This window comes from Colias eurytheme, chromosome 3 (genome assembly GCF_061535395.1).
Source record: "Colias eurytheme isolate Ceu_HAF_F1 chromosome 3, ilColEury1 Martin Lab GWU primary, whole genome shotgun sequence".
Lineage (NCBI taxonomy): Eukaryota > Metazoa > Arthropoda > Insecta > Lepidoptera > Pieridae > Colias > Colias eurytheme.
This window is the reverse complement of record NC_142982.1, coordinates 10,927,621-10,955,410: the sequence shown is the minus strand read 5'-3', so window position 1 is coordinate 10,955,410 and position 27,790 is coordinate 10,927,621. Positions and strand designations below refer to the sequence as shown.

Genomic DNA, 27,790 nt, shown 5'->3' with positions numbered 1-27,790 from the left:
GGTATATTGTAGAAGTTATAATTTATCTTCGCAGTTCGTAGTACGAAGGTAAATAGGTCAAAATAGCCAAATATTAATTGGAAATAATAGCATTTATTCTATTCTTTATAAATTTATACAATTGTAATAACATTATTAAAATTTTAAGTACATATATTTTTAACTATTAGGTACTATATTTATGGGATAGGTCACAGAATCAAAATGAAACACCAATTTAACAATTCTTATGTTTTATTCCGCAAAATAATGTTATTGACATTTAATATCACAGACAAAATCATAAGATGTTTATACATTTTGAGCATACCAGATGATACCAGATGCATGTGCTTAAAATTGTATATCTTATATATAACATTAGTAATATACAAGGCAAGGAAATAGTATTTAATTATAAACCTATTAACTTTCATTTAGAGTACTTTTATTCATTCATATCAATATTCACTTTTTGAAATTAAACTTCTTTAGGCTCGTTGCGAGTAAAATTTCAAGGTCGCGTCATGGCAATACCTTCACGTCATGGAGTAATCAGTAAGGCGACGACTTTGGTATCTTTGAATTTTGCCAAAGAAGTTTCACTTCTGACACGTGTGCTCGGCACACGCACTCTTTTTATGAATAAGTAGTTACTAAGAAGCGTAAGGCATGCAATATTACAGTCTAATATTTTTTTATTGAAAGTTAAAATCAAATACCAAAATAAATGTAAAAATAATATACATATTTAGTACAACCATAAAATTAGGTACCAATTTACAATAACTCTGAAACTATGTAACAATAAAAATACATACTTCTTTCAAGTATTCGTGCGCCTTGTGGAAGTTAAGGGTAAGATCACGATATCAAAGAAAGCGATTCGCGGATTGAGCGAGCTTTAAGAGAATGTCAAATGTTGTGCCATTTGTACATTAATAATAATTGGTACTTACTCAAATTTTGTATTAAATACATGTAAAATAGAATCTCAATTTAATACTCCGTATTTAATATAACATTACTTATAGATAGATTCACAAGCAAATATTCTTTTAAAAATCTTTGCTGTTTGTGTAAAGGAATTGGATCATAGCCTAACAACGCCATAATAAGTACCATTATAAAATATAAATGCATATTGTTGGTAAACTACGTCCTAAAAACAGACGTTCAAAAACTCCATAAGACGCTCCCGCTTTCGCTCATCGCTTGTGTCTGTCAAACATTACCCTTTTGGGAGATTGAGTTTTATTTCAATAAATGCTAAGTAAATAAACTAAGTTACAGCCTTGTCTTTCTCGCCTTCGTCTGCTGAGATTTCGTCGTCGACTGCCGACCTGAAAATATAGTTGTGATTATTAAATATTTAGGTACTTATTAGGAGTAAGGAATCAATTAGAATATATCAATTTTGGTAATATTACTGTGCTTAATTAGAAAAGTAAATATTATGATCAAGTCGATAATTTTTCAGCACACATTTACATTTATAAAAAAGTCACTAATTAATAAAATAAATTTAACCAAACTGCGATTAGTGTGAAACACGTGATACATTTACGATCAGTTAAATTAATATCCAGTTGTAGGTAGTATGTTATACGATACAGTTTATTGTACTGTATACTGTAGTGTCAATATATTGCAGTGCTGCAGTAGTCTAGGGTAGTCACACTTTGTCTAAGTATAGTAGTCTCTATACAGCAGCATAGTGTATTGTCACTGTACTGTATTGTAGTCATACTGTACTTATTAAAGTGCAATGTCACCGTACTGTAGTGCCACTGTACTGCAGTGTCACCGTACTGCAGTGCTACTGTACTTCAGTGTCACCGTACTGCAGTGCCACTGTACTGCAGTGTCACCGTACTGCAGTGTCACCGTACTGCAGTGCCACTAGGTTCTGTACTGTACTGTAACATACCCGCAGCAGGTGTAGGCGCGCACGGTGCGCTCCGCGTCGGCGACGGTCTGCGGCATGCGGCGGCGGCAGGTCTCGGGCAGCGCGCCGCACACGCCGCCCGCCGCCAGCGCCGCGCCGCCCAGCAGCACCAGCGGCAGCGACCGCCACACGCGCTCCTGTGCACATACATACAAACAAAATAAAAAAAACGACGTGTGGCACTCGGGGACTGCCGCGGTAAAGCTATTGAATGCTATGCCTTCAAGCCACACCTCCGCCCGTCGGAGAGGGGAGCGTGAGGTTTTTTCGTTACGGAATTTCTCGATTCGGTCCCCGCGCTCAAGGTCCGCGATAGAAGCTAACCTGTGTAACATTTGACATGTTTGATAGTAAAAGGATTTTATATCTCGTCGTTTTGTCAATTTATATATCCTAAAACGAGTTAATAGAAGTAACAAGTTGAAACTTATGCCTGCAAATTGACTACTACCTACTTTTTAAAACTAAACGCAAAATACAAAAAAATCTTAGGAACAAACTTGCTTTGCATCAGTTGCAATGCCGAATGTTTAGAAGATACAATTTTAAAACTGAAGCCTACAAATTTGAATCAGATTTCTCATCACATAGTTGAGTAAACTACCCACAAAATTCTAAAAACAAATATCTTCCGCTATACTCACCGAGAACACAACAAACGGCGACAGCACGGTCGCCACATAGCCACTAACGTGTATCAGCGAGCAGCCGGACGCCCGCGCGCCGGTCGGCAGCAGCTCAGCCGACCACTGGATCGCCGCGTTATACGCCATGTTTATTGTGAACCGAGAGAATATCGCTAGCGTCACTTGGGGGATGCCTGTTAATGGGATTCAAGTAATGGACACATTCAAAATGTTTTTTGGCTTTCAATAGTAAATTATACTAATAATTAACGTACGTACGCGTTGTTCACTTTGTTAAAATTTAAATCATGTCATCCTACATAATCAATATTAAGATGTATCTTTAAAACAACACAATTTTAAACATATTTGAAAATAAGGGGCTAAACCAATGATATAAAATAGAAACCAAATGGGACCTAACATAGATCCCTGTAGAACACCAATAATTGATACACCGTAAGATCTTTCACCATTAACAACAGCGACGGTTTGTATTCTATTCTGAACTTCTGAAGTTACGAAGCAATGAGATTCTTACTAATAAGCTCTTTATGAAGAAATTTAGTTCATATTAACTAAATTACGTAATAAAGTTGAATGATCTACAAAGTCAAATGCTTCGGAAAAGTCACAAAATATTTTAACAATATTTTCTATAGTTCTATTATAATTTATACTTCAGTGATAGAATGTCATGAAAAACTCACCTTTTGGTACAAAAGCAGCAATAAGAGCCAAAGTTCCAGAAATAGTCAGTGGTCCAGCTGCGAGATTTCTACGACCCCATCTGAGAAGGGAAAAGTTACCCTTAAAAGCTGAACGATGATACGAAAATTTATTCTTAATCAAGTTTAAAATACTTTAATCCTAATTTCAAAACAAACTGAAGGAAAACAGGAAATCATTCAAATGTTATTTAATTATCAATTGATAACAGACGCTACCAGAAGTTGGATAATTATACAACTTTTACTATACAAGTTTTACAGCCAACTTTACATATAAGACAAAAACTAAAGACCAACATTTACCTATCAAGTACCAGCGCCAACAAAGCCACCGACGGTATTTCAGTAGCAGATGTCAACGTAAAGGTAATAAAGAAGTCCAATCCCAAGCCCTCAGACATTCTGACCAGACCATCGAAGATCAACGCACACGCCATGTACACGAAGATCATGAGGAACAACATGCGGCGGAGCAAAGGGCTCTTTAGCACGTCCTTTATGGACTCGTTGGATTGACGGGTTTGGCTTGCTGATACCTGGGAATAGAAAATAAAGAAAAGTAATTTTTATTTGTCGTTTGACTACATAAATGATGATATGATATGGTTGTTTAGTGGTAAAAGATCTTTTAATATGTTATAAAATTGGAGACATGGGTATAATGGGTGTTTGTGGAATAAGTAAATATCAAAAAAGAAACCAAGAATTTCAAAGGGAACGGTAAAAATTACAGGACAGGTAAAATTTTCGTTAAGTTTTCACGGATACTTACAATGAATTCATCTAAAGCATCTTCAGGAATTTTGGTTCCGTTGACTTTTTCGAAACGTCTCAATACTGTTACAGCTTGGTTTACCCGACCACGAGATGCTAACCATCTGTAAATTTTATAAAATAAATATTAGCATAGTAGTACAAATGTTAACTGATTTTAACGGTGGTGTTAACACACACTATTTAACGGCACTTAAATAGTGTGTGTTAACACCACATTTGGAAAAGGAATTATTAGCATCTGTTTCCAATAAGGATAGGTATATTATGGGTATAATGAACTGACTAAGAAGATATTGTACAATTGTATTTATTACTAGCGGTCCGCCCCGGCTTCGCCCGTGGTACATTACATACGTTTTCTCTACATAAAAACCATCCTCGTACTTCAAGGAATATAATAAAAAAAGAATTATCGAAATCGGTTCAGCCGTTCTCGAGTTATGCGCTTACCAACACATTTTGCGATTCATTTTTATATATAAGATTGAAATATTCAGAAATATTGTTTTCTTAGTCTTTCGATGCGTTCGGATAATTGTGCATCCACCTTGAGTAAAGTGGTGGGTCGTACTGGAAACCTTCGGAGGATCTTTCTGTTTCTGTCTTTTGCCCAACAGTTGTCGTCCTAAGGTTGAAACGGCGGAACACTAAAGGCAGGCTGGTGTCCCACAGCAGTGCCCTCCTCACCTCGCGCTCTCCGGCACCACGAGCGGCACGAGCAGCGCCACGCCCATGGGCAAACTGGTGCCCCACAATAGCAGGCGCCAGTCTGCCGCCCACACGGCCAGCCAGGGCAGCGCCAAGCATCCACCGCCGAAGTACAGCGCGATTGACATGTTGCTCACCCATGTGCGGTGCCGCGGACCCACGTACTCCAACGCTAGAGGTGACATTAGACATTCAACGTTTATCAAATCGAACTTTAAAGGTTTTAACTTCGATAGATTTATAACCTATCGAAAAATAATGCGTTAAATTATAAGCTGACGGATCACAATTTATTGAAAAACGAATGACATTGGGGCTTGAGTCAAAATCAGAAAACATTCTTAAGCAATTAAGTAAGTGATTACAAAAATAATTACCTAAAATGTACAAAGCCATGAAGCAAGAATCATACGACATGCCGACGAGGAATCGGCAGAACGCATAGTCCCAAACTCCAGTAGAGTAGATAGTTGCTATACCACCGACGAGTGCTATTAAATTTGCCCCTGGAATGTGATATTATCAAATATCAATAATTGTAGAATAAGATCTTCCTATATTTGTGTGTCCAGAAAAAGAAAATTTAGATATGTATTTATAAAATAGCCAAAATATTATGTTTATGATAATCGACTAGCAAAACCTAATGTAAAGCAAAAAAGGACTTTTTATAATATTTAATGAAACCCTCGCTTATAATCGTATATGTACACAGCCTTGCTAAGATGAAATTGAGACCAGTCAAGATTAAAAAAAAAATCTTCAGTTCGAATTAGAACAGGATCAATAGGATTATTCCAGAAATTTCCATCACCAGACATTCACCTACATACAAACTCTTACCAACCAAGGACGGCACTCTGCCGTAGTAGTCCGCGATCCAACCGAACAATATGCCACCAACCGTGGAACCCCCGAAGAAGATCGCCTGCGTGAGGGGTACATAGCCAGCGTTCTCGCACACCCAACCACGCTAAAAGTATCGAAAATAAAGAAAATTAGAATTGACTTCATCATCATCATCATAATCATCTCCATCATCAGCCCATATGTGATCCCACGGCAGGGACACCTCCTATGAGGGTTCAAACTATGACCACGCTTGCCAAGTGCCGTTTTGCAGATGCCACATGTCGTCAAACTTTTAGTTCTTCGAAAAAATCTAAAGCGCCTTAAAATTGGCTACAAAAAGGAACTACTTACACAAAAATGGACAGGGCCAGAAGTTCAAAGGTAATATACCCAAAACAAGTCGAATTAGGAACTTCCTTATTTATTTAGAATAATAATTGGTAAAATTGAGTGGGAACCGAATACATTTTTGTACGTAGAGACTAAAAATGTATTATTTTAAGTAAATTAATGATAATTTAAAAGAAACAATATTGGATTTTGTAATTTCGCATTCATATTCGAAATCGAAGTCATTAAAAGATTATTGTACTTTGGTAGTGAAGGTCAATAGTATACTGTATAGGTATATTTAAATTGCCATTATGCATCACATTGTTCTGCTAATAAGAAAATATATCTTCCAACCTCTTCCAACAATACAAAACACAAAATCCACGGAGAAATACCCACCATATTTATAGGCAGGATTATTTTTCATTCGATTTCAGTTGTTACAATTGTGATTCACAGTTAAAATAAAATAGTCTTCCAAAAATAACTGTTACTAACACGGGAAAGCAAAACATTAAGTTTACATTTGCTATAAATTTTATTACTGTTGTAATTAAAACAAGCTATCATTCACGCATGGGCAACGTCAGAAAATTAAAGGCATCGTAAAAAGAAATACACATTATTTGCATGGTTGCGGAACCAAAATTGTTCGGGATTATATTAAATATTTTAATTATATTTTACAATACTTATTTCTCTGAAAATTTGACGCTAGAACTGCACTGCGCATTATTTTAATGATTGCATGACTTCGACTGTTATGGCTGGTATGCGTCCCCATAATCTGATTATGGCAATTATTTTTAGTAACGCGATCAGAATCCTTAACCAATAATAACTGACCATTACTTTCTTTTTTTGCTTTCCAGTTTATTAATGTTACTGCTATTATTGTACTCACCATCTCAATACGCCGGTAACTATTTATGACTATCGTATGATAATAAAATAATAAAAAATAAAATAATATTTATTAGCAAATTTTACATAGTATTAGCCAACATCCGGAAAAATACTCCACATACCAACTATGGAGGTAGTTTACAAACAACAATTTTTGAATGACCGTCAAGACGTATAACATCTCAGTCTCCCCGTGACCACGCTCGCTGTAAAGTGTTCGAAACGTCGGGAAAATAATAGAATGAATAAATCTCGTTTAAAATCCGTTAAAAAGTCTTTAATTTCTAAATTTTACATAGTTCACAATTTTGCTCTGCCTTCTGAACTAGGTTAATACCTGTGTCTCAGAAAACAGTGCCTTCCCTTATGAGTTCATACAAGTATTAAGTATAAAATACGTAAACAAAATATTCTAGTTACAGATTAATAACAATTAAAGAATAAAAATTACTAGTTAATTATAAATATAAGATAAATATATATATGTTCTACTATGATGTAACCGTACCTTACCAAAATATTATTATTTAGGTAGAGATCTCCGTAATAATCATAAAAGTTCACCTATGTTTTTGTGTGAAGGAACTAAGGTTATGTGCGAACAAAAAACAAACGTTTCTTGAACAAACATGTATAAAATTAAAAAATGGCGGAACTGGAAGAGGCGTAGTTTTCTTAATAATTATGTCCCTAATTCCTTTTGCTTATGTCACTCAGGAATAACTTGGCAGAAAACTTTTTATTTATGAATAACATTCCAGTTGTTTTTGAGTAACAAACTATTAGTTATTTTCAGAATAACGAAGTAACTATTTAGGAATTTATGCTATTACCACAGTATTATAAATTAAAATACCTACCACACTATTACTTATTTAGAGATACATGGAGACCTTATTTTTGTAAAATTGGTGCCAAATAAATGAGTTTGAGTTTGAGTTTGAGTTTGAGTTTGAGATACTCACTTCGCTAACAACAGTATGATAAGGAATGTCTCCTAGCTGGAACTCCCACCCATTTCGGCACGGCACCATACTTGCGTTCACCGGTATGGCCATATCAAGGAGCACTTGCGTCCAATTAGCATCATACATCAGGCATTTCTCCCATGTTTCGCCGATCCGTGGGGATGTAAGGTTCCGTCTGAAATAGAAAAAGTTTATTAAGGGCCGATTTTTGAATGCTTGGATAAAACTTATCCGTCGAATAAAGTATTACACGATAATATTAAAATGTCACGTTAACTGTCAAATACGGGCAATTAGAATACGTTTTTAAAATGGGAGTTTTATACATTATTCGACGAATAAGGTCTCTCTTTTCTAGAATTCTTGAAGGCCCCACCCAATGTTCTTCGGGAAAACGGTGGTGATAGATCGCTCTAAAGCTTCACCGTATTTTGTCTCAGTACATTAACGTCTATTCATTATCATCAGACATCATTATTAAAATCAGTTCATATTTTCCCACTGCAGAGATAGAGGTTTAATTTAAAAATGCTATCTATAAGTTCGAAAGGGTATGTACTTGTCCACATCATTGGAGTACATAATATATTCAAATTTTATCTAAATTTATTATTTGCCGATCGTAAAAAAGAAACATACATAAAACGTTCTACACTCACGAGTCACGACCGACAAATCGATTTTTATGAATTGTAACCCCTCGTTTTCACCAAGAAACAAGTTAAATACTAGTTTGATACAAAACTTGTAGAATACTTTTCAAAACATAATTATATGTTTTATAAATGTATTGATACTGTCTCAAACATTCTTTCGTTCACACTTTGTAGCCCACAAGTATTTATACAAGTATAAAACTCATTTGCGTTTACACTGAAGTCTGTGACATGTTAGAACTTGTCTAATCCATTGATAGCGTTCTCACCTACAAAATACAGTCGTGGTTTAGATAAGTATTGTTTATTTTATTGCAATTTCTGTATAATACTAGTAACAAACAAGTTTTAAACTTTATCCATGTTTGTTGGATAAAGTTTTCAACATACATACATCTCACAAAAGTTTTTTTTTATTAATATAAATTATACAAGTAGGTACGACTGAATTTGTCTCGAATTCTACAAGTATTGCTACAACAAAAACAAGAGGTCATAAACATGTAGGCAACTAGAAGTTTTCAACCAACAAGTTTCATATAAGTTATCATACATGTATCAAATTTTGTATACAACATGTTTTACACATGTCTATGAGAAACGAAAACATTGCATCATATTTGTAAAATACATGTATTATACTTTGGTGAAAACGAGGGGTTATATAGAAATGAGTTGATCTTGGACAAGGACGCGTTCTTGGCAAGGGCTACTTTCTTTTGCAGAAACAAAACTTAGGCGTTAAATAGGAATATTATTTTTGCGATTACGATTAGAAGCTTTCTTGCGTAATTTGCGATTTGTTTTCAACGTTAAATAACTTTTTATACCATTACATTACAAATACATGCCCATCGGTCATGGATAATTTAGGAGGCATTTCATAGTTTTTTTTAAATTTACCGCATGTATATTACTCACATTTACATTATAATTTACAAGTAATATATGGAAGCAAAATTGCACAGAAGAAATAAGGAAAGAAAGAAAAAGTTCGAGCAAGCTAATAGCTATTGGAATTACATTCTGAATTGAATCGTAAATAATTAAATATATTGTTTTCTTAAGGAAGGTGAAAAGGTTGTTTATATTCCCATTAGGCATTGCAATGTAGGTACTCGATGTTAATAATTTATAAGGAGTCGAGCCTTCGCGCCTTGTAACATTTATTTAATACCTTTTACCTAGTATGGTAGAAGTTATATACAAATCCGCTAATCTTGACTTGTAGGTTTAAGTGTTATTTTGTTAGACTTTAGGTCGACAGGTCTAGGTTAGGAACAAAAAGCCTTGCAAAATTTTGCAAGACAACGATTTGCACATATATGTCGGCGCAACGACGATAAACGACTACCCTCAAACTACTAAATAATTATAACTAGCTAAAGTTTACTTTGATCTTTTTAAATAAGTGGTTGATTCATTAATCAACCACTAATGAAATAATTAAATTAACGAAATAATTAATGTTTGTTAAAACTGATGAAAATTCATTGTAAAAATTCGAGTGGCAACACTCAAACTAATTCTTGTGAGTCATTGTTTGCTTTAAATACGAGCGACCGACGGCACAGAGCACATTCACTCGCCGGCCGTCGGAGCGTTCGGAGCTCTCTCTATAATTTCGACGTGAAATAAAAAGGCAGTAAAAATACCTACAGGCGTTCTACTTCGAGTGTGAGCGTCTGCTCTGATGATGGTGACGTCAGAATTGCTGACGTCACTCTTTTTAAAAATAGCCTTCGGGCCCTTCTTCCGTCATCAGAAGTGGGATAGAATTCAAGCTCTCTCTTTTTAAATGTTAAACGTTTACGTAGTTTTGTAACGGCATACTGGCGTTTGTGTTTTTTCGTGCGTTGTGTAAAGTAAAAGTTTGTTACGTGGATAATTGTAACGGGAGTGTAGTTCATCGAAGGAATTGTGTGTGTTATCTGAGCTGCGCCTCTCTTTGTGATAAGCATAAATCTACGAGAACCTCCGAGAAATCTACGAGAACCTTCGAGAATCTGCCTATATCACAAATGAGTAGGTGTTGATCACATGATACGCGAACGGACTGTGTCTGTGGAGTGTTCAGTATTCTGAAAGGTCAGTGTGGCCGAGGCAGTGTGTTTTTGAAATCCCGAGATGAACTACCGTAGTGTTGTAATACGAGAAAAGGCGTACGAGGACGTACGATTGTCAGTATGGCCGTGTTAGACTTAAAATCTACGAGAACCTCCGAGAAATCTACGAGAACCTTCGAGACTCTCCGAGAACCGACACAAAATACGCCGAGAATCGTTCTCTTCTTCTTTGTCGATTCACTCTTGGCAGAGTGGTTGTGGTCACGTTGAGACATCCATGGTAGTGGAGGCGGACACAGCTTTCCTCACGATCTCCCGCCATGTCTTCCTGTTACTAGACTGTCTGGTGCAGTCTGATACACAAATTCCTATAGCAGATTTCACTTGGTCAGTCCAGCGCATTAGTGACCTGCTTTTACAACGAGACATTTACAACGAGGCTGGTGCAGAGCGCGCACCGCCTGTCAGTATGGCCGTGTCGGCGCAACGACGATAAACGACTACCCTCAAACTACTAAATAATTATAACTAGCTAAAGTTTACTTTGATCTTTTTAAATAAGTGGTTGATTCATTAATCAACCACTAATGAAATAATTAAATTAACGAAATAATTAATGTTTGTTAAAACTGATGAAAATTCATTGTAAAAATTCGAGTGGCAACACTCAAACTAATTCTTGTGAGTCATTGTTTGCTTTAAATACGAGCGACCGACGGCACAGAGCACATTCACTCGCCGGCCGTCGGAGCGTTCGGAGCTCTCTCTATAATTTCGACGTGAAATAAAAAGGCAGTAAAAATACCTACAGGCGTTCTACTTCGAGTGTGAGCGTCTGCTCTGATGATGGTGACGTCAGAATTGCTGACGTCACTCTTTTTAAAAATAGCCTTCGGGCCCTTCTTCCGTCATATAAATAAACAAATCTTTACTAATATTATAGAGCTGAAGAGTTTGTAATTTTATATGTTAGTTTGGTTGAACTAATCTCAGAAATTACGGGACCGATTCTTTCTGTATTAGATACATTACGTACCTATCTATATGTATACCTACATTATATACAATATTCATACACTTATAATAAGAGCGGAGCAATGCGGGTTAAACCCATTTAAACCGCGGTCAGCGGTGCATAACACAGTTACTGCAGTTTATCATATCCACAATCACACAGTATTAGTTTTTTTAGGTACAATAATTTGATAATTCGCAGGCCGCAGCCGACATCACTCTATCCAACAGTAATATAGACAAACACAATTTTTGAAGTGAAACTTCTTTATCGGGGTTGGAAAAAAATTTAGTGTAACAATTTTTCTTTGTGACATTGTGACATTTTTCCGTTACGCGCCATCTTTTTCTTTACCCTACCACGCGTGATTCGAGGTATTTCTGTAAAGTTGCATATAGTAAATTGTTTTTTGAAAAATAAGGTCATAAAGAAGTTTCCCTTCTTACGTGTGTACACGCACACATTTTTTTTATTAAAATAGGTAATGAATAATGCTTTTATTAGAAATAAATCCATATTAAATTGATAACGGATCATCAATGTGCGTCGACTTCGTCGTTCGTTTATCTTGTAATATGTTTCGCAATCATTCAATGACAACAGTTATCAGATTATTAATATTTAATATCAAGTGGGTAATTCGCGATACAATTTCAAACAAACATAAACCCTTGGATATCAATAATGGCGTCTTCTAATCTAAGCAAACAATGAAGAAATGCGTACTGTATTTTTATACGTGATCGATTAATTACAAAAAAAAAATAATTACAAAAAATATACAAATATAATAAATAGGTAGGTAGGTAGGTAGGTAGCACTAGACTGACTAGACTACTTATATTAGACTGGGGTAGAAGCCTTTGAAAATAATGAAAAGATAAAAAAAATCGCAGTCGGATGAAACCCATTACAAAAGGAGGGGAATATGATAAAAATGTAAGGAAAAATAAATTACGGTCAATCCGAGTTCGGGAAGCGGGAGGGGGGAGCTTTTAAGAGAAAAAAATGGTTTCTCTCGATTTCCGACAAAACTACAAGTCCTATAGAAAAAAGTTCTATGGCAAAGTTGTAGGTAATTAAAAGTTCTACAACTTTTGTATTCACAATTTTTTCACATAACCTAAAAATTTAGGTGAAAAATTCAAAAAACCAAGTTTTTGGTCTTTTATTTCTATCTACTTCAAAATTTATTTTTTTTCTACGAAATTTGGTGGAAACTTACTCTATTATGTCTCAAATACACTGTAATTTATTTGATCGAAAATATTTATTTTTTCGCCTTATTTTGAATTAATACCAAAAAAACAACCTAATTTTCAATCGAAAAGTCACCCGTCAAAATATCAGCTTTTTTCAAAAACTTGGGGTGCCTTTTATTTATTGAAATCTCTACTTTCATATGGTGTAAAAAAAATAAACACCACCATAGTAAATGTTCTCAGGAAATGCATACAAACAGTCTGAAAATTAGCTTTTACTAAATCAGGCACAATTCTTGAACTCTATATCTTCTCTTGTATCGGCTTTTCGGTAATATTTCAAAAGAAAAATAATTATCTGTTCTAAGTTTAATATTTTACAGCATATTCAAAAGCAAAATGGTGTCGATAAAAACATTTCAGGTAGTTCGAGAAGTATGCCTGATTTAGTAAAAGCTAATTTTCAGACTGTTTGTATGCATTTCCTGAGAACATTTACTATGGTGGTGTTTATTTTTTTTACACCATATGAAAGTAGAGATTTCAATGAATAAAAGGCACCCCAAGTTTCTGAAAAAAGCTGATATTTTGACGGGTGACTTTTCGATTGAAAATTAGGTTGTTTTTTTGGTATTAATTCAAAATAAGGCGAAAAAATAAATATTTTCGATCAAATAAATTACAGTGTATTTGGGACATAATAGAGTAAGTTTCCACCAAATTTCGTAGAAAAAAAATAAATTTTGAAGTAGATAGAAATAAAAGACCAAAAACTTGGTTTTTTGAATTTTTCACCTAAATTTTTAGGTTATGTGAAAAAATTGTGAATACAAAAGTTGTAGAACTTTTAATTACCTACAACTTTGCCATAGAACTTTTTTCTATAGGACTTGTAGTTTTGTCGGAAATCGAGAGAAACCATTTTTTTCTCTTAAAAGCTCCCCCCTCCCGCTTCCCGAACTCGGATTGACCGTAATTTATTTTTCCTTACATTTTTATCATATTCCCCTCCTTTTGTAATGGGTTTCATCCGACTGCGATTTTTTTTTTGTTTCAAAAATTATCTACTCTAGTCTATATTAGTTAGTATTAGATATAATTATTAAATATTGACTGTTGAAATTATAGAATTAATTAAGTAATTTTAGGGATAAGAAAAAGATGGCGCGTAACGGAAAAATGTCACGCGTAACGAAAAAATGTTACACTAAAATTTTTTCCAACCCCGATAAAGAAGTTTCACTTCAAAATTATTGTCTGAGCTAAACTGTACATGAACCGAAAACATGAAATGGTTATACGATTAGTACGATTGCGATCTTTATTACTTTATGGATGACAAGATTTATGTATTTTATTAAGAGTGAATTTTTTGAAAAGAGCAATTTCCTTTTATGATAACGCACTTAATCCAAATTTTATTGAAATATAACAGGCTTTTTTAATTCCAAATGATCCCGCTTAATAAAATTTTGGATAAGAATTAGGAAAGATCATCATTTCAAATATATTTATCTTTTTCTGTATTTACTTATTTGCACATAGGTATTATAATATAATCTTAAGTCTTCTTATCTTCTTATATATAAAAATGAATCGCAAAATGTGTTGATAAGCGCATAACTCGAGAACGGCTGAACCGATTTCGATAATTCTTTTTTTATTATATTCCTTGAAGTACGAGGATGGTTCTTATGTAGAGAAAACGTAAACATGTACCACGGGCGAAGCCGGGGCGGACCGCTAGTTACCAATAGATCCAGCATGATAAAATTTTGGGAGTATCATCATTTCAAATATTTATTTTTTACTTACTTATGTATTTAAATTTACAGTAACTAATTTCAACAGTCAATATTTAATAATTATATCTAATACAATACATACTAACTAATAAGTAACCTACCTAGATATTATATTTGTATATTTTTGGTAATGCTAATTCATTTATTATATAACTATAAGCTATATATTCTTGTAGCATATTTCACTTAGAAAATATGTATATCATATATGTTAACGGTGCATTTACATCAAACGAACATAGAGCTAGAGCGAGAGCATTCATTCGTGATCTTTTAGTGACAACGAAAACTCGTATTCAGTGTTGTTCAGTATTAGAACATTGCATATATTTTTTTGAACGCACTAATAACAACGAAAATTGCTCTACGACTGTCGACTTGGGTTAAAATGAGCATTCGCTCGTTTGATGTAAAAGCCGTTAGTTAAACTAAATCACTGCAATTAATTAAAGGAAAAGCTACGTAATGATTACAGTTTAGTTGCCATGGCAACGGTACCAGTAAGGGGGAACTTATAGCTGGGGGTAAATTTATACAAGGTCAAGAACAAAGGTTATTTTTTTTTAATTATAATATTGCTATGTTTTGGCTGTTACCTGCTTGGTTTTTGTGCATAATTTTGTTATATATACGTTATTATTGGGAGGGTAACTAGAATGTATAATTACTAAGGGCTGATTTTTCAATCCTTGGTTAAAACTTATTCGTCGAATAATGTATAAAACTACCATTTTAAAAACGTGTTCTAATTGCCCGTATTTGACAGTTTACGTGTCATTTTAATGTTAAAACGTGTAATACTTTAATGGACGGATAAGTTTTAACCAAGCATTAAAAAATCGGCCCTTAGTTAAATATTAATAAGCAACATAGTAAACATAATATGTGAACCATTAGATAAATCTAGGTCTAGGTAAAAAGGAAAACCATAAATAGAATACTTTAACGTTTGTTAACATTATTCTCAGTTATCCGTAATATCTACCTTTTTTCATTATGTAAGTATAAAAAATAATTGTAAAAACAATTAATTTAATCAAAATTGTAATTTCAGTGTTAGAAACAATGTAATGACAAATTACCTTTCGTTTTTTAAGCAAAATAAAATTAAGACGATTGCATAAATTATAAGATAATGCAGTTACATACTATTTAAATTCCCACCAAACAACTAACTTCTTTTTTTGTCTGTTTTCTTTTTAATTTTATTTAATTTGAACAACACCTATCTCATTCTATTTCATAAAACTAATCGTATCCAAAGGTTGCCTGGCAGAGATCGCTTGAAAGCGAAAGGCCGCCTATTTAACATGTTGTATCTTATATGTTTTTCTCTTTTCTTTTTCTTTTCTTCTGTATGTGTGTGTTAAATAAAGAATTTTGTATTGTATTGTACTTTTAATCCCAAACAAATATCTATCTAATCCGAAGCTCTATCGGTAGCCTACTGAAACTTTTAACCATACCTCAATTCGACATCCAAGTGCTGTAACTCAGGCACCTTGCACCAGTGGTTCTGTGGTGTAGCAGCAATGAACATCTGCACGAAGTAAACGAACGCGAAGAATATTCCGAACGGCGCCATCATGACAAACAGGAGTTTCTGGTACAGGCCCATCTCGCCCATGTGCAAGATGACGGCGTCCAACGCGTCGCTGTCATCGTTTGGCGCCTTTTTGTTGAGTTCTTCTTTGACATCCTGTAAAAAGGGATAAATGGTATAAAACTTTATTTTGATGTTGATTTTTTTTTAATTTTGCGATCGAAAGCGTCATCACGGTGAGGCGATGGACATTCTAATCGAAGGAAGATCGCTCATGATTGATTTTTTTAATATTCTTACAAATGTTGGTTGTTTATTAAGAATTTAAGTTTTAACCCATTATAGAAGGCATGAATCCCGGTGGCCGGTAATAACAAATGAGAGGTACCTAATGTCACAGAATAATAACTAGTAGCTGGCTAATGTAGAGGGCCTAGAGGCACCTTTGTAATTAAAACAAGAGAAATATTAACAATCAGAATTTTAAATCGTTTTTGAACAGATTTTTTTTGTTGTCTATATTAATATCCATGTTTTATTCATTCAAGTTTTTCAAACGATTGCTGATATGACGTATCCAATGTTGTTTATTTATTGTTTTCTCTATACGTATGTGCAATAAATATAAAATCACTGTTTTTGTTATGAGCAATCTGAGATACAAATCAATAAATTGTATATTGGTTTCATTCAACTGACTATCACTTATTACTTCCATTCGATATTGTAGATGTAGAACAACAAATGTATCAATATCATCAACAATCTATCGGTATATGAACGGTTTAGTTGCTTTTCCATTTAATATATACATATTACCTATAAAAAAAACTTCATATAAGTATATAACTATCTACTTTAAAAGAAAAACGTTAAAATCAAGATCACATGAAAACATCAGCCCATAGAACTAATTACATGTTAAATATTTCCTACTAATATTATAAATGCGAAAGTTTGTGAGGATGTGTGTGTGTGTTTGTTACTCTTTCACGTACGTAAATACTACTAAACCTATAACAATGAAATTTAGCACACATATACAAGAAGGTAACTTGGATTAACATATACGGTAGGTTTTATCCCGGAAATTCCACGGGAACGAGAACTATGCGCGTTGTTCTTTGAAAAAGCAGGCGAAGCCGCGGGCGGAAAGCTAGTCAGATCATAAAGTTGTTATTGTATAAATGTTCACGTAAGTATTCAAGTAGGTATGGTCAATTTAAACTATGTTACGAATAGTGATTAAACAAAATTGGCATCATACATGAACAATATAGCTAACTACAAACAAAATTACAGTATTTATTTTCCGTACATATAACTACATTGCACAAAAGAGAAGCAATTACTTGCATGCAACCTTTGACCAAAGCCCATGAATACAGTCATGAAATTGGTAAAAGATTGTATCTTTAACCATGGACGTATAAAAAAAGACGGACGGAGTATCGCCTAAACATTGAGTGAAGCCTAGTAATGGCGGCGACACATCCATGTGTGTGTGCCATGTTGCCATGGCAACACTATGGCAACAGCTGTCCTGATGACAATGGCGGCTGTATTTTTTTCTATAAATTTTGCCGTAATAATTTTGTCATTTAAACATGAAAGAAATAACTTGCTTCCGTGTGGAATGTAATCCCTTGTGTTTTGTTATTTAAAATTGTACTTTTGCGACACCATTTAACCACGCAAGACAGCATTTTAAATATTTTTTGTGAAACAGTGACGCAGTTAATCAGTCGGTAGTTCACGACGTAATGGCGGCCGACTAGCTTACTATGGTGAGAGTGTGTGCGTGTTCATTGTCTTTACACGATCGCTAGCTTACTATGGTGGCTTCACGTTGTTTGTTCGTAATATGGCGTCCGTCTTTTTTTATACGTCCATGTCTTTAACCATGCCCTTGAGCCTGAATCGTTTAAAATAAAATTGCATTGAATATTTTTTTTATTACTGAATACATTCAATACAATATTTAATTGAAAAACGAGTATAGATAAGAACATGTTAAAAATAAACAAGTGCTATATAAAATAAAAGTTATGTAAGAAGTAATAGAATTAATTAGCAATGCCAATTGTTGTAGTCATGTTAACAACTATACGGTAACAGTGAAATAGTGGTGTAGAAAAACAATTAGAAATATTTTCTAACCTCGGTTTTTAGATCGTTGAGAATCATGTTAGAACACAGCACGTCCAAATGTTATTCCACACTGGCTTCTACTGCACGTGGACGTTTTTAATATTAGCTGATAAAATTGTTATCAATGACACACGGAAAAATGGACAGTATCGCATACTAACGTATTTGGATAAAATATCAATTTATGATGCGATATTATTCTCATCTATATCAAACATTATGTAAAAAAAAGTCGTATGCCGCGTCTATCCGATCCTGAGTATGCTTAGATCTTTAAAACTGCGCAACGGATTATGATGTGGTTTTTGAATAGATAGAGCGGTTCAAGAGGAAGGTTTTAGTATATCATATTATGTAATGTTTTAGACGACGCGGGCGAAGCCGCAAACGGAATGCTTTCAAACTTACTAAACGTGCTTGCCGGCACTTGCTATAAGTACTAGAAATCCTCGATCATCAATTATTGTTTTCTTCGAAGTATTTGCTAGTAATAATTATTATCATTTGCTAAATTCTAGAAACGATGTCAAAAGTTTATCGCAAGTTAAGTTTATAACATGTATAATGTGACGAAGCTTTTCTGGCAACGTGACTTATGTTGGAAGTTCCAAAGTGATGTATATATTAGGGAAAGTATGAAGAAGAAGGAAAGAAGAACTTGTAGGATAAACAGTTTTCGATTCATTTATTAAATTTCTATTCATCTTTGTAAAAAAATAAATAACACAATATTAATTTTGGTAAAAAGCCAAGTCCTTCGACTTCAAGACAAAGTTTCTTCTAGACAAAATATATTAGGTATTAAGGAAAGGGAACAATAGATGGTAAAAATAGGTAGAGAAACTCCAAGCAGACAATTTCTCTGCAATAATTTTTGTGCCAAATTTCGCCCCAATCCAATTAGTTTTTGTGTGAAAGAGTAATAAAAATCCCTACATTTCATTAACCATTTTGTGGTTACTATGGAAAGACATTTATTGGATCTTTTCGTGACCTTCCTTTAAAAATAACTATATGGTATTCGTAAATTACAAATATAAGATCCAAGAGCAAAATTATTCTATACCATATTAAATATCATATCATACCTATTCATAGGTATCATCATATACCTATAGGTATCATATTAAATACGAGTGTGTTTATACAGTAGGTAGCATAGTGGATTTTATCAATTTTTGAAGTGAAAACTTCTTTAGCGGCGTTGGATATAAAATCTTAAACTTGCGTCAGGACACATGGCCTGATCGAAAAAGCGTGACGGATACCATTCCAAAATATCAAACATGCTCAACGTTAATAATCAAGTTTTCACTTCTGCCGGCACTCCCGGAGTGCAACCCGTCTTTTTTTTTGTATGCTGATTGATAGATTATAAGCTGCCCGCGAACCATGATGTCTTTAAACAGTATTAGTTCCAGTAAAAATAACATTGCTATATATATACGTCATCTAGGTCAACTCAAGCGCCATCAATTTCGCACACTGCTGAAACTGCTATAAGACGTCATAGAAACTCTCTGGACAATTCAATCGTATATTACTCGGGTATATTATATCAATTGTAATTCAATCGATTGCTATCTGCACTGCAACTGGGGATAGAAATAAAAAATATGTATATGTGTGACGTCCACAGATCACAGAAACTAAAGGGTGACGTCAGAGCACCAGCAAGTTAAACCGATACAAAATAGCAGCAATAGATACAATATAATATTAGATATATAAATCTAATAAAAGTTTCAGATATTATTTCGGTATTGTGGGCTCTATTACTCTATTAGATATATAGATTGATAGATAACACTATTCTTTTCCTCTTCCAAGTGCTATCAATAGAATTTATTGTCATTATAACATTGTACTACAAGTATAAAACATAATTAGTCGCAAACACGACATTCTCATACGTATTCCATCACTAAGCTCATAAGTCATAACATAAAATTGTATGCAGTAAAATTAACAATTGTTTAGCTGCAGTTAAATTGAAGTTTTATTTCCTCGACAATTACAGCACTTTATGACTGAATATTTCATTAAATGTCTTATTTTACTTCACTTGTACGTGAGTGGTAAAAAATTTGAAGGTAAATAAAAGGTTACACAAGGATCACTATTATCATTATGAATTACGGATTTTTTACCTCAAATATAAGTCAAACTAAAACATAAAATATAAACTTCAAGCGCCTCATTAGAAAGTTCCTTCAAAAGCTCTTCATCACAGTTACCTACTTGTAGATTAAACCGTGCGTACAGTTAGCAAATCAATTGACCGAGCACGTTATTAAGATGTATAATGATAATTTTATGCTTACTTTATTCATATACAACATAAACGTAAATACAAGAAGCAAAAATATGGAATAAAAAGTAATGATAAAATCTTTTACAAAAAACCGGTGACCGACCGTCCTGACAGAACGAACGCAACGAAAATAACTAAAAGATATATACATATATGTACATAATATTTTATTAACGTAATAAAAAGGATTCATACTAATTAAAATGGTAAATAAAAATTCATAAAGTGACTTCCAATTTTTATAATACGTATTTAAAAATGCAATTTATAAATATTTGAATAATTAAAGAAAAATAAAATAATCGGGATTTAGCGGAATTGGAAAGAGCTTCCTTTGCCTTAGAGTAAAGCCTTACAATTACTATTCTTCTATGTTATAAACAAAACCTCAGAAATCTATCCATAGTGATCCATAGATACTAATATTATAAATGCGAAAGTAACTCTGTCTGTCTGTTACTCAATCACGCCTGAACTACTGAACCAATTTGCATGAAATTTGGTATAGAGATATTTTGATACCCGAGAAAGGACATAGGATAGGTTTTATCCCGGAAATCCTACGGGAACAGGTTTTTCTCTGAAAACGCGGGCGAAGCCGAGGGCGGAAAGCTAGTATTTCCATAAAACAATCATATTTAAATTAGTGTTCACAGAATAATTAGAAGACCTAAAATCATTGTTATCAGTATCTATTTTGTCAATACACATTGAATGACATATTATGTAGTATGTACCTACATAAAACTTATATTTTCTTCTCTCGGAGATTGTGCAAAAATTCCCCTCGTAAATTATGTACAACAAGACACAATCAGCCATCATGTTTATCTGACAGACAGACGGACTGAATAAATAATCTGTACTACACATGCAGGTCAGATGCTGACCTACATGCAAGGAAGCATTTTCTTAGGCTACAATAACGTGTATGTACCTACATAAGAAAACCAAAAGAAAGAAAGCTTTTGGTTCTACAAGATCAATAATAATTCTCCTATTCAGACTCCTTCTTGAATAATTTGGATGAGGTTTATTATATTTTCGCAAGATAAAATATGCTTTACTTACATAGGTATAAAATAATTAAATACCTAATATCTAATAATATCGTTATCTAGAAAGTACATACTTGGATTGGTGATATATAATATACTAGCTGCTCCGCGCGGTTTCACCCCCGTGGCTCCACTCCTGTTGGTCGTAGCGTGGTGATATATACCCTATAGCCTTCCTCGATAAATGAGCTAGCTAACACCAAAAGAATTTTTCAAATCGGACCAGTAGTTCGCGAGATTAGCGCGTTCAAACAAACAAACAAACTCTTCAGCTTTATAATATTAGTATATAGATATTAGTATGTATTATAGTAATATTAGTTACACGAAATAAACATAAAAATCTATTTCATCTATCTTATCTCAGCAAATTTTGATTTTATAATAAGTACTTACTTATTATATACCACAAAACCTCAAATATACCTAAATAGCATATCATTGGTCTTCAATAATGATATATGTACAAAAAATACGAATATTATATTATGTAATAGGTTTTTTGTTAGGCACTCGTACGACGCTTTTTTGTCAATCATAATATTGATGATCTCATTTTAGGGTTCAGCAGCTAAATGGGGAACAGAAATATTGTCATTTTGCTAGGATTGTATTACCATCATTATCCTATGTTATACAAATATTCGAGGTTTCTTTCATAAAACTATTCAGTTTATTATCTGGCTGAAAATTTTATGATGTCGTATAACTTGCGTATAAAATCATAGTATGTATAGTCTTATGTGCTGAGAAATATGTACATATAGGTGGGCTGTTTTTTGCTATCGTTTAACTTTACGTTTATCGTTTAATTACCCTTTACCGGTATAGTTTAATAATGGGCCTTATGCGTACTGTCGCGATCGGTCCAAGAGATATTTTCTTCTTTATTCCAACCTAGGACATTTGCAGAACAACGCAACGAAAGTAATTCATAATGAAATTATAAACTAGAGTCTAAATTCTAAACTATTTATTTATGAGCTTTAAAATAATCTTGATAGGTTATATTGTACAGAACCATTCATTAAACGTAGTGCAATGAGTTGACAGATTTATCGGGAAATATTAATGTTTATATTTTTTTTTACTATGAAACGGATATTTTTGAAGATAATATTATCGGATGGTTGAACACAATGAATTAGAATTAACATTTTGGTTAACTCACAAAAACGGATCAAAGTCATCATTATAACCATGGACCAATATGCTACTTCTGATGTTTTCACAGAAAAAAAGACGTGTGGCACTCGGGGACTGCCGCGGTAAAGCTATATTGCAGTATTGCAATTTGCATAGCATGCCTTCAAGCCACACCTCCGAGCCCGTCGGAGTGGGGAGCGTGAGGTTTTTTCGTTACGGAATTTCTCGATTCGGTCCCCGCGATAGAAGCTATGCAATAGCTTAATAATTTTGTTGGATTACAAAAAATTCTTAAAATTTATTAATTATTTCATTATGCATGAGACTGGTTACGTAATGTAAATTTGGCTTTGTACACAATACATTGTGTATTGTGTACACATTGTAATGTGAATTATACACATAGCAGTGCCATTTCAGAGATAACGTTGATATATGTACCTGGAGACTATTTATTTCTGAGGAAATTCTTCTGTCATGTAGTTGAACATAGCTTGTAATTGTATGCTTATGTGCGTTCGTTTTGTTTTTGTTTTTGTCAAAATTTTATATGTAACGCAGCGCTCGACTCCTGTTTGTCTTAGCGTGATGATATAATATAGCCTATAGGTAGCTTTCCTCGATAAGTGGGCTATCTAACACCGAAATAATTATTCAAATCGGACCAGTAGTTCCTGAGATTAGCGCGTGATTTATTCGTCATAAATGTGAGTGTGAAACTGTAGAAAGAAAATATTATTTATGATTGGTTTATTATGCAACGATATATGGAATAGATTATATTATTTCATTTTTGTTATTTAGTTGCATAATACCTACAAGGTACCTGATAATAATAAGGTCGGTAGCCTGTAAGTGACCACCCACAGAATTATGTCCAATTAGGCAACAATTAAGCGATATTTTTGCATCATTAATTAATTACATATAGTATATAAATATAATTATTGCTATCAATTATCATATAACCTCTGAATTTCAATTGAAATAATAAACTTAAATTGTTATCAGGCTTTTGAACTCGACTCTTGGATGATAAATTCCATATTTCTGAAAAAGTAAAAAAATAACCTAATGCTTCTTGAGAGACAGTTACGCTACGTAAAAAAATATAAAAAAAAACATTTAAATGGTATTATATAGTATCATATTGCTAAACTACAAACTCAGTATTTTGGCAGCAAATGACAATACCTTAACTTTTTTCTTCATTAAAGCCATTGTCCACCATTGTTGTGCCATTGTCATCCAAAATTAACGATTTCAAAAGGTTAAAATGAAAATTCAAATGCATTCAAATTTTTTGTTTTCCATATTTAACAAACGTGTTATATGCAAAGTGTTTAGTCAAGCATATTATGTGTATTTTATTTCAGTTTTATTGTATAAACTATTAACGAATATGGTCGGCATGTATCAAAACATTGGCTTAGTTTTGTAAATATAGAACATGTCATCATTTCGCACCAGCCTGTGAAGTGTGAACAGAGATATAATCATCTATCATTCTATTTGATTTTTACTTATCAGTTGATTGTTATTCTTGTGAAATGGATAACGCCAAGTAATGCTGACCAAAGAAATTGCTTTGGTACATCGTTGAATAATAATTTCTTTCTTTCTTTCTATAATAATTATTTTTCTATAACATTTATTTAAGTTAATATTATGCTATAGTTCGATACGCTAGATCTGTGACCAGGAGCGAGGTACCTAGGTTACCTAGCCCTTATGCTGCAGATCGTAGATATTTTTATACAATACAACCAGCAAAGTAACGGTGCACTTGATGTTAGGTAATCAACGTCGCCCATAAGTAATTGCAACGTCAGGTATAAGGTAGCGTTGCGATATTATCTATCTCTGTACCAAATTGCATCCAATCCGGTCATGTGTTTTTAGGGGAAACTCTACATTCTTACAAATTTTCGCTACATTCGTAGGAAGTTCCAATAAATATATCGGGACAATTCACAATTTTCACACACGGCACGATCTGATCCCATACTAAGCTTTCGCTTGTGTTATGGAAACCAGATGGCTGATAAACATACTTACATTTATAATTTTAAATAAATACTTATACATAGATAATTAACACCCAAACACAGAGCAAACATGTGTATGTTCATCACACAAACATTTGCCCCAGGTGGGAATCGAACCCACGACCTCAGGCTTGGAAAGCAGGGCCACTACCAACCAAGCCAACCGGTCAGTCAAATAAATAGGTACCTAGATGCACATAATCCAACGTATAATTTCCTTCTTCTTTGAGATCGGTTATAAGTTACATAAATAACGTAACACATAGTTATTACTAACGAAAGAAACTTGCTTAGGGCACCGCAGGGTCTTTAAACCCGTGCAGATTCCAAGATATTTTATCTTTAGCTTATCAACATTATTTATAATCTACTGCTGTACTTAAGACGGACGTTTCTTGCCGGTTATTCTCGATAGATACTGCTTCCCGAATCAGTAGTAAATGTTTAAAATATGTTATTACGATTCAAAAGTGCTTCTAGAAGAAGTCTAATTGAATAAATAAATGTTTGAATTTAAGTTTGTTCCGTTATAGCAGGCCGTGGGAGATCGAAATTTAGCTATTTGGTAACCAGATGAGCCCTTTCTTGGAAATAATAATTGTGATTCGTAAATTCGCATATATGAAAGCTTGCCTATATCAAATGGATCGAACACGAACCTTGTAATTTATATATCAAAGTTACTATGGCTATTTTAAATATAATTTAATTTAAATAATTTTTTTGTCCTCATCTTCACTGTTGTTCACCTGACAAATTTAATCTCGACAGAGTAGGTATCTATACCTTGCCTGATTAACAAAAAATAGTAGCATTTGTGGTAGCATTCATTCTGCAACGGCTCAGAATTTAGATAATAATCAAACGTTTCACTATAGCCGTGAATAACGAAGTCTGTCTGAATCTAAAAAAAAATAAAAAATATACGTTACAAATTGAGAGCCGCCGCGGCCGGCTTTTTTGGGATTCGTCATTAGAAACGCGTCTGAGTCTCGGTTAAAAATAGTAAACTAGTGTAGTTAGATAAGTTTATAAAGTAACAATTTTTTTTATTGTTGAATTTGTTTTTTTTTGCTCTTATGGCATTGAAATGCTTTATTAATTTTTATTTTTATGTAACAATTTGTTTAACAGTGTTCATTGCTAAAAAACGGGCCCGTAATATTCGTTTCGAATACTGATTGAATGATGATAAGAATTCATATATGTTAAATACCTGTTTACTGTTAAATACAAATAGTGAATTTAAAGTACCTATTTAACCGTTGATTTGAATAAAAATCTAAACTCGTGTTCTGCATTATAATTGATTAGTTCATGTGCGATAAGTTTCTATTTTCAGATATGTTTAAAATTTACGTTACAACAATAAAAAATGTAAAAGTTTACATTAATCATCCTTCTACGAAACAGTTAAAATTTAACAAACGACATACCTACCTACCTAGGTAGGTATCAGAAAATTGTAATCAGAATCTTCAGCTAAAAGATAAAAGTCCATTGAATCAATTTAAAGTCCATTTTTAACTTACCGTTAGCATGCCGTTAGTCTTAGGCCTTAGCTGATAGCTCTGCGGTCTTAGTTCGTTTCTTTTTTATTGGAGTTCTAGAATTTCATGAAGAAAAAAGAACCGTCTCATAGCTTTTATGACCAACAAGTGTAAACTTACGTGAGTTAGAAATTTAGAATATTGATTATTAAATAATATTGTAATACTGTGATAATATACTCGATACACGACTATTTTATAATTTATTAACACAAAAAGTAAAAACTTTACTATTATTATTATTGATAACATGCATAGATATTAGATATATCGATCTACATTTTTAATTGGTTCTGGTAATAATAATTGTAATAAGTATACGACAAAATGATAAGAGGTTTTATTTTTATAATAATTGAAGAATACATACCTACCTAATGTACAATTTTGCTAACTAACAATCATGGTTAAATCTATGGGTTAAATGAGCTTTATACATTGTTACATTTTCTGTTTACAAGTATTGTCACTGTATAATATTTATGTATTTGATACAGTTTGATACGTCATAAAAATGATTTGGATTGCATGTTTAGGTATGAACTACTGAACTAGATTTAACTGATGCGTCGACACTAGTGATCTTATGTGCTAAAAGCTAATGCACAATGTAGATGTAGGTAATAATCATTAAAAATCCCGAATCCGTAGTTCCATTAGTTCAATAATTCAGAGCTATAAATCGTTATTCGCATTTTGTTTACTCAACTGTAGTATGAGTGATGTGAGTGATATTTTAAATTACCTACCTATGTTTAAATTATTATTTATGTTACAACTTGCAAAAATATAGTCAATGTCTTGACGATAATAATATGAGATATCGAAACATATAAACAATTTTACGATAAATGACGCCAAATTAAACGATGAACCTACCTAATTTAACGTAATAATAATTGGAACTTTGCCAACTTACCATGGCTGATTGGTGAATAAATTTTCAAAACAACAGCTGCGGGCGATAAAATTTTAAATTGTTCCTCATTTGTTTATAATCACTTTGCGACCACAGACAATAAATGAAAAAATAAAAAAAGTAAAAGGAAGGGTTTTCGAATTTTAAAAATGGAATTACATTTGGCGCGGCCATCCGAAGCCTTGGCGCGAGTGTACTAGCTACTACGGACTACCACATGTTCGGTTCGTGTGAATGACTGCAGTGACCTTTTGCTCTAAATATAAACTAAACTTTGTGCGAAAGACAATAAAGTATGAAATCATTTAAATGCATTCTCAAGTGGGCATTACTTACAAGATAAGAATTTATTTTTTATAGTAGTTTCAAACGAGAGAAAGTATCCGTTTTTGAACTGGCAGGACTGCGCATTGCGGCAAATATTGAATGGACCAATGGCGTTTGACTTTAAATCTACCTGTTCAAAATATTATTTAATGAACTGGGCTA

General features: G+C 33.4%; 1 protein-coding gene across 2 annotated transcripts; it reads right to left on the bottom strand.

Moving 5' to 3' along the window:
• Positions 1 to 222: 222 nt before the first annotated feature.
• Positions 223 to 27,495, bottom strand: LOC149909974 (solute carrier family 22 member 3-like). Of its 2 annotated transcripts, none has more exons than XM_090120085.1 (12): positions 27,302 to 27,495; positions 16,039 to 16,271; positions 7,826 to 8,003; positions 5,613 to 5,742; positions 5,147 to 5,275; positions 4,749 to 4,941; positions 4,057 to 4,162; positions 3,588 to 3,820; positions 3,264 to 3,343; positions 2,572 to 2,747; positions 1,910 to 2,064; positions 223 to 1,322 (listed from the first exon to the last, which is right to left on the bottom strand). In XM_090120085.1, exons 1-12 carry the CDS (start codon positions 27,302 to 27,304, stop codon positions 1,262 to 1,264), a joined length of 1,677 nt encoding a protein of 558 aa, XP_089976211.1. In that variant the 5' UTR covers positions 27,305 to 27,495; the 3' UTR covers positions 223 to 1,261. The 2 variants fall into 2 exon arrangements, with proteins under 2 accessions (XP_089976211.1, XP_089976210.1); XM_090120084.1 differs by lacking the exon at positions 27,302 to 27,495 and adding an exon at positions 18,276 to 18,362.
• Between the last annotated feature and the right edge of the window lie 295 nt (positions 27,496 to 27,790).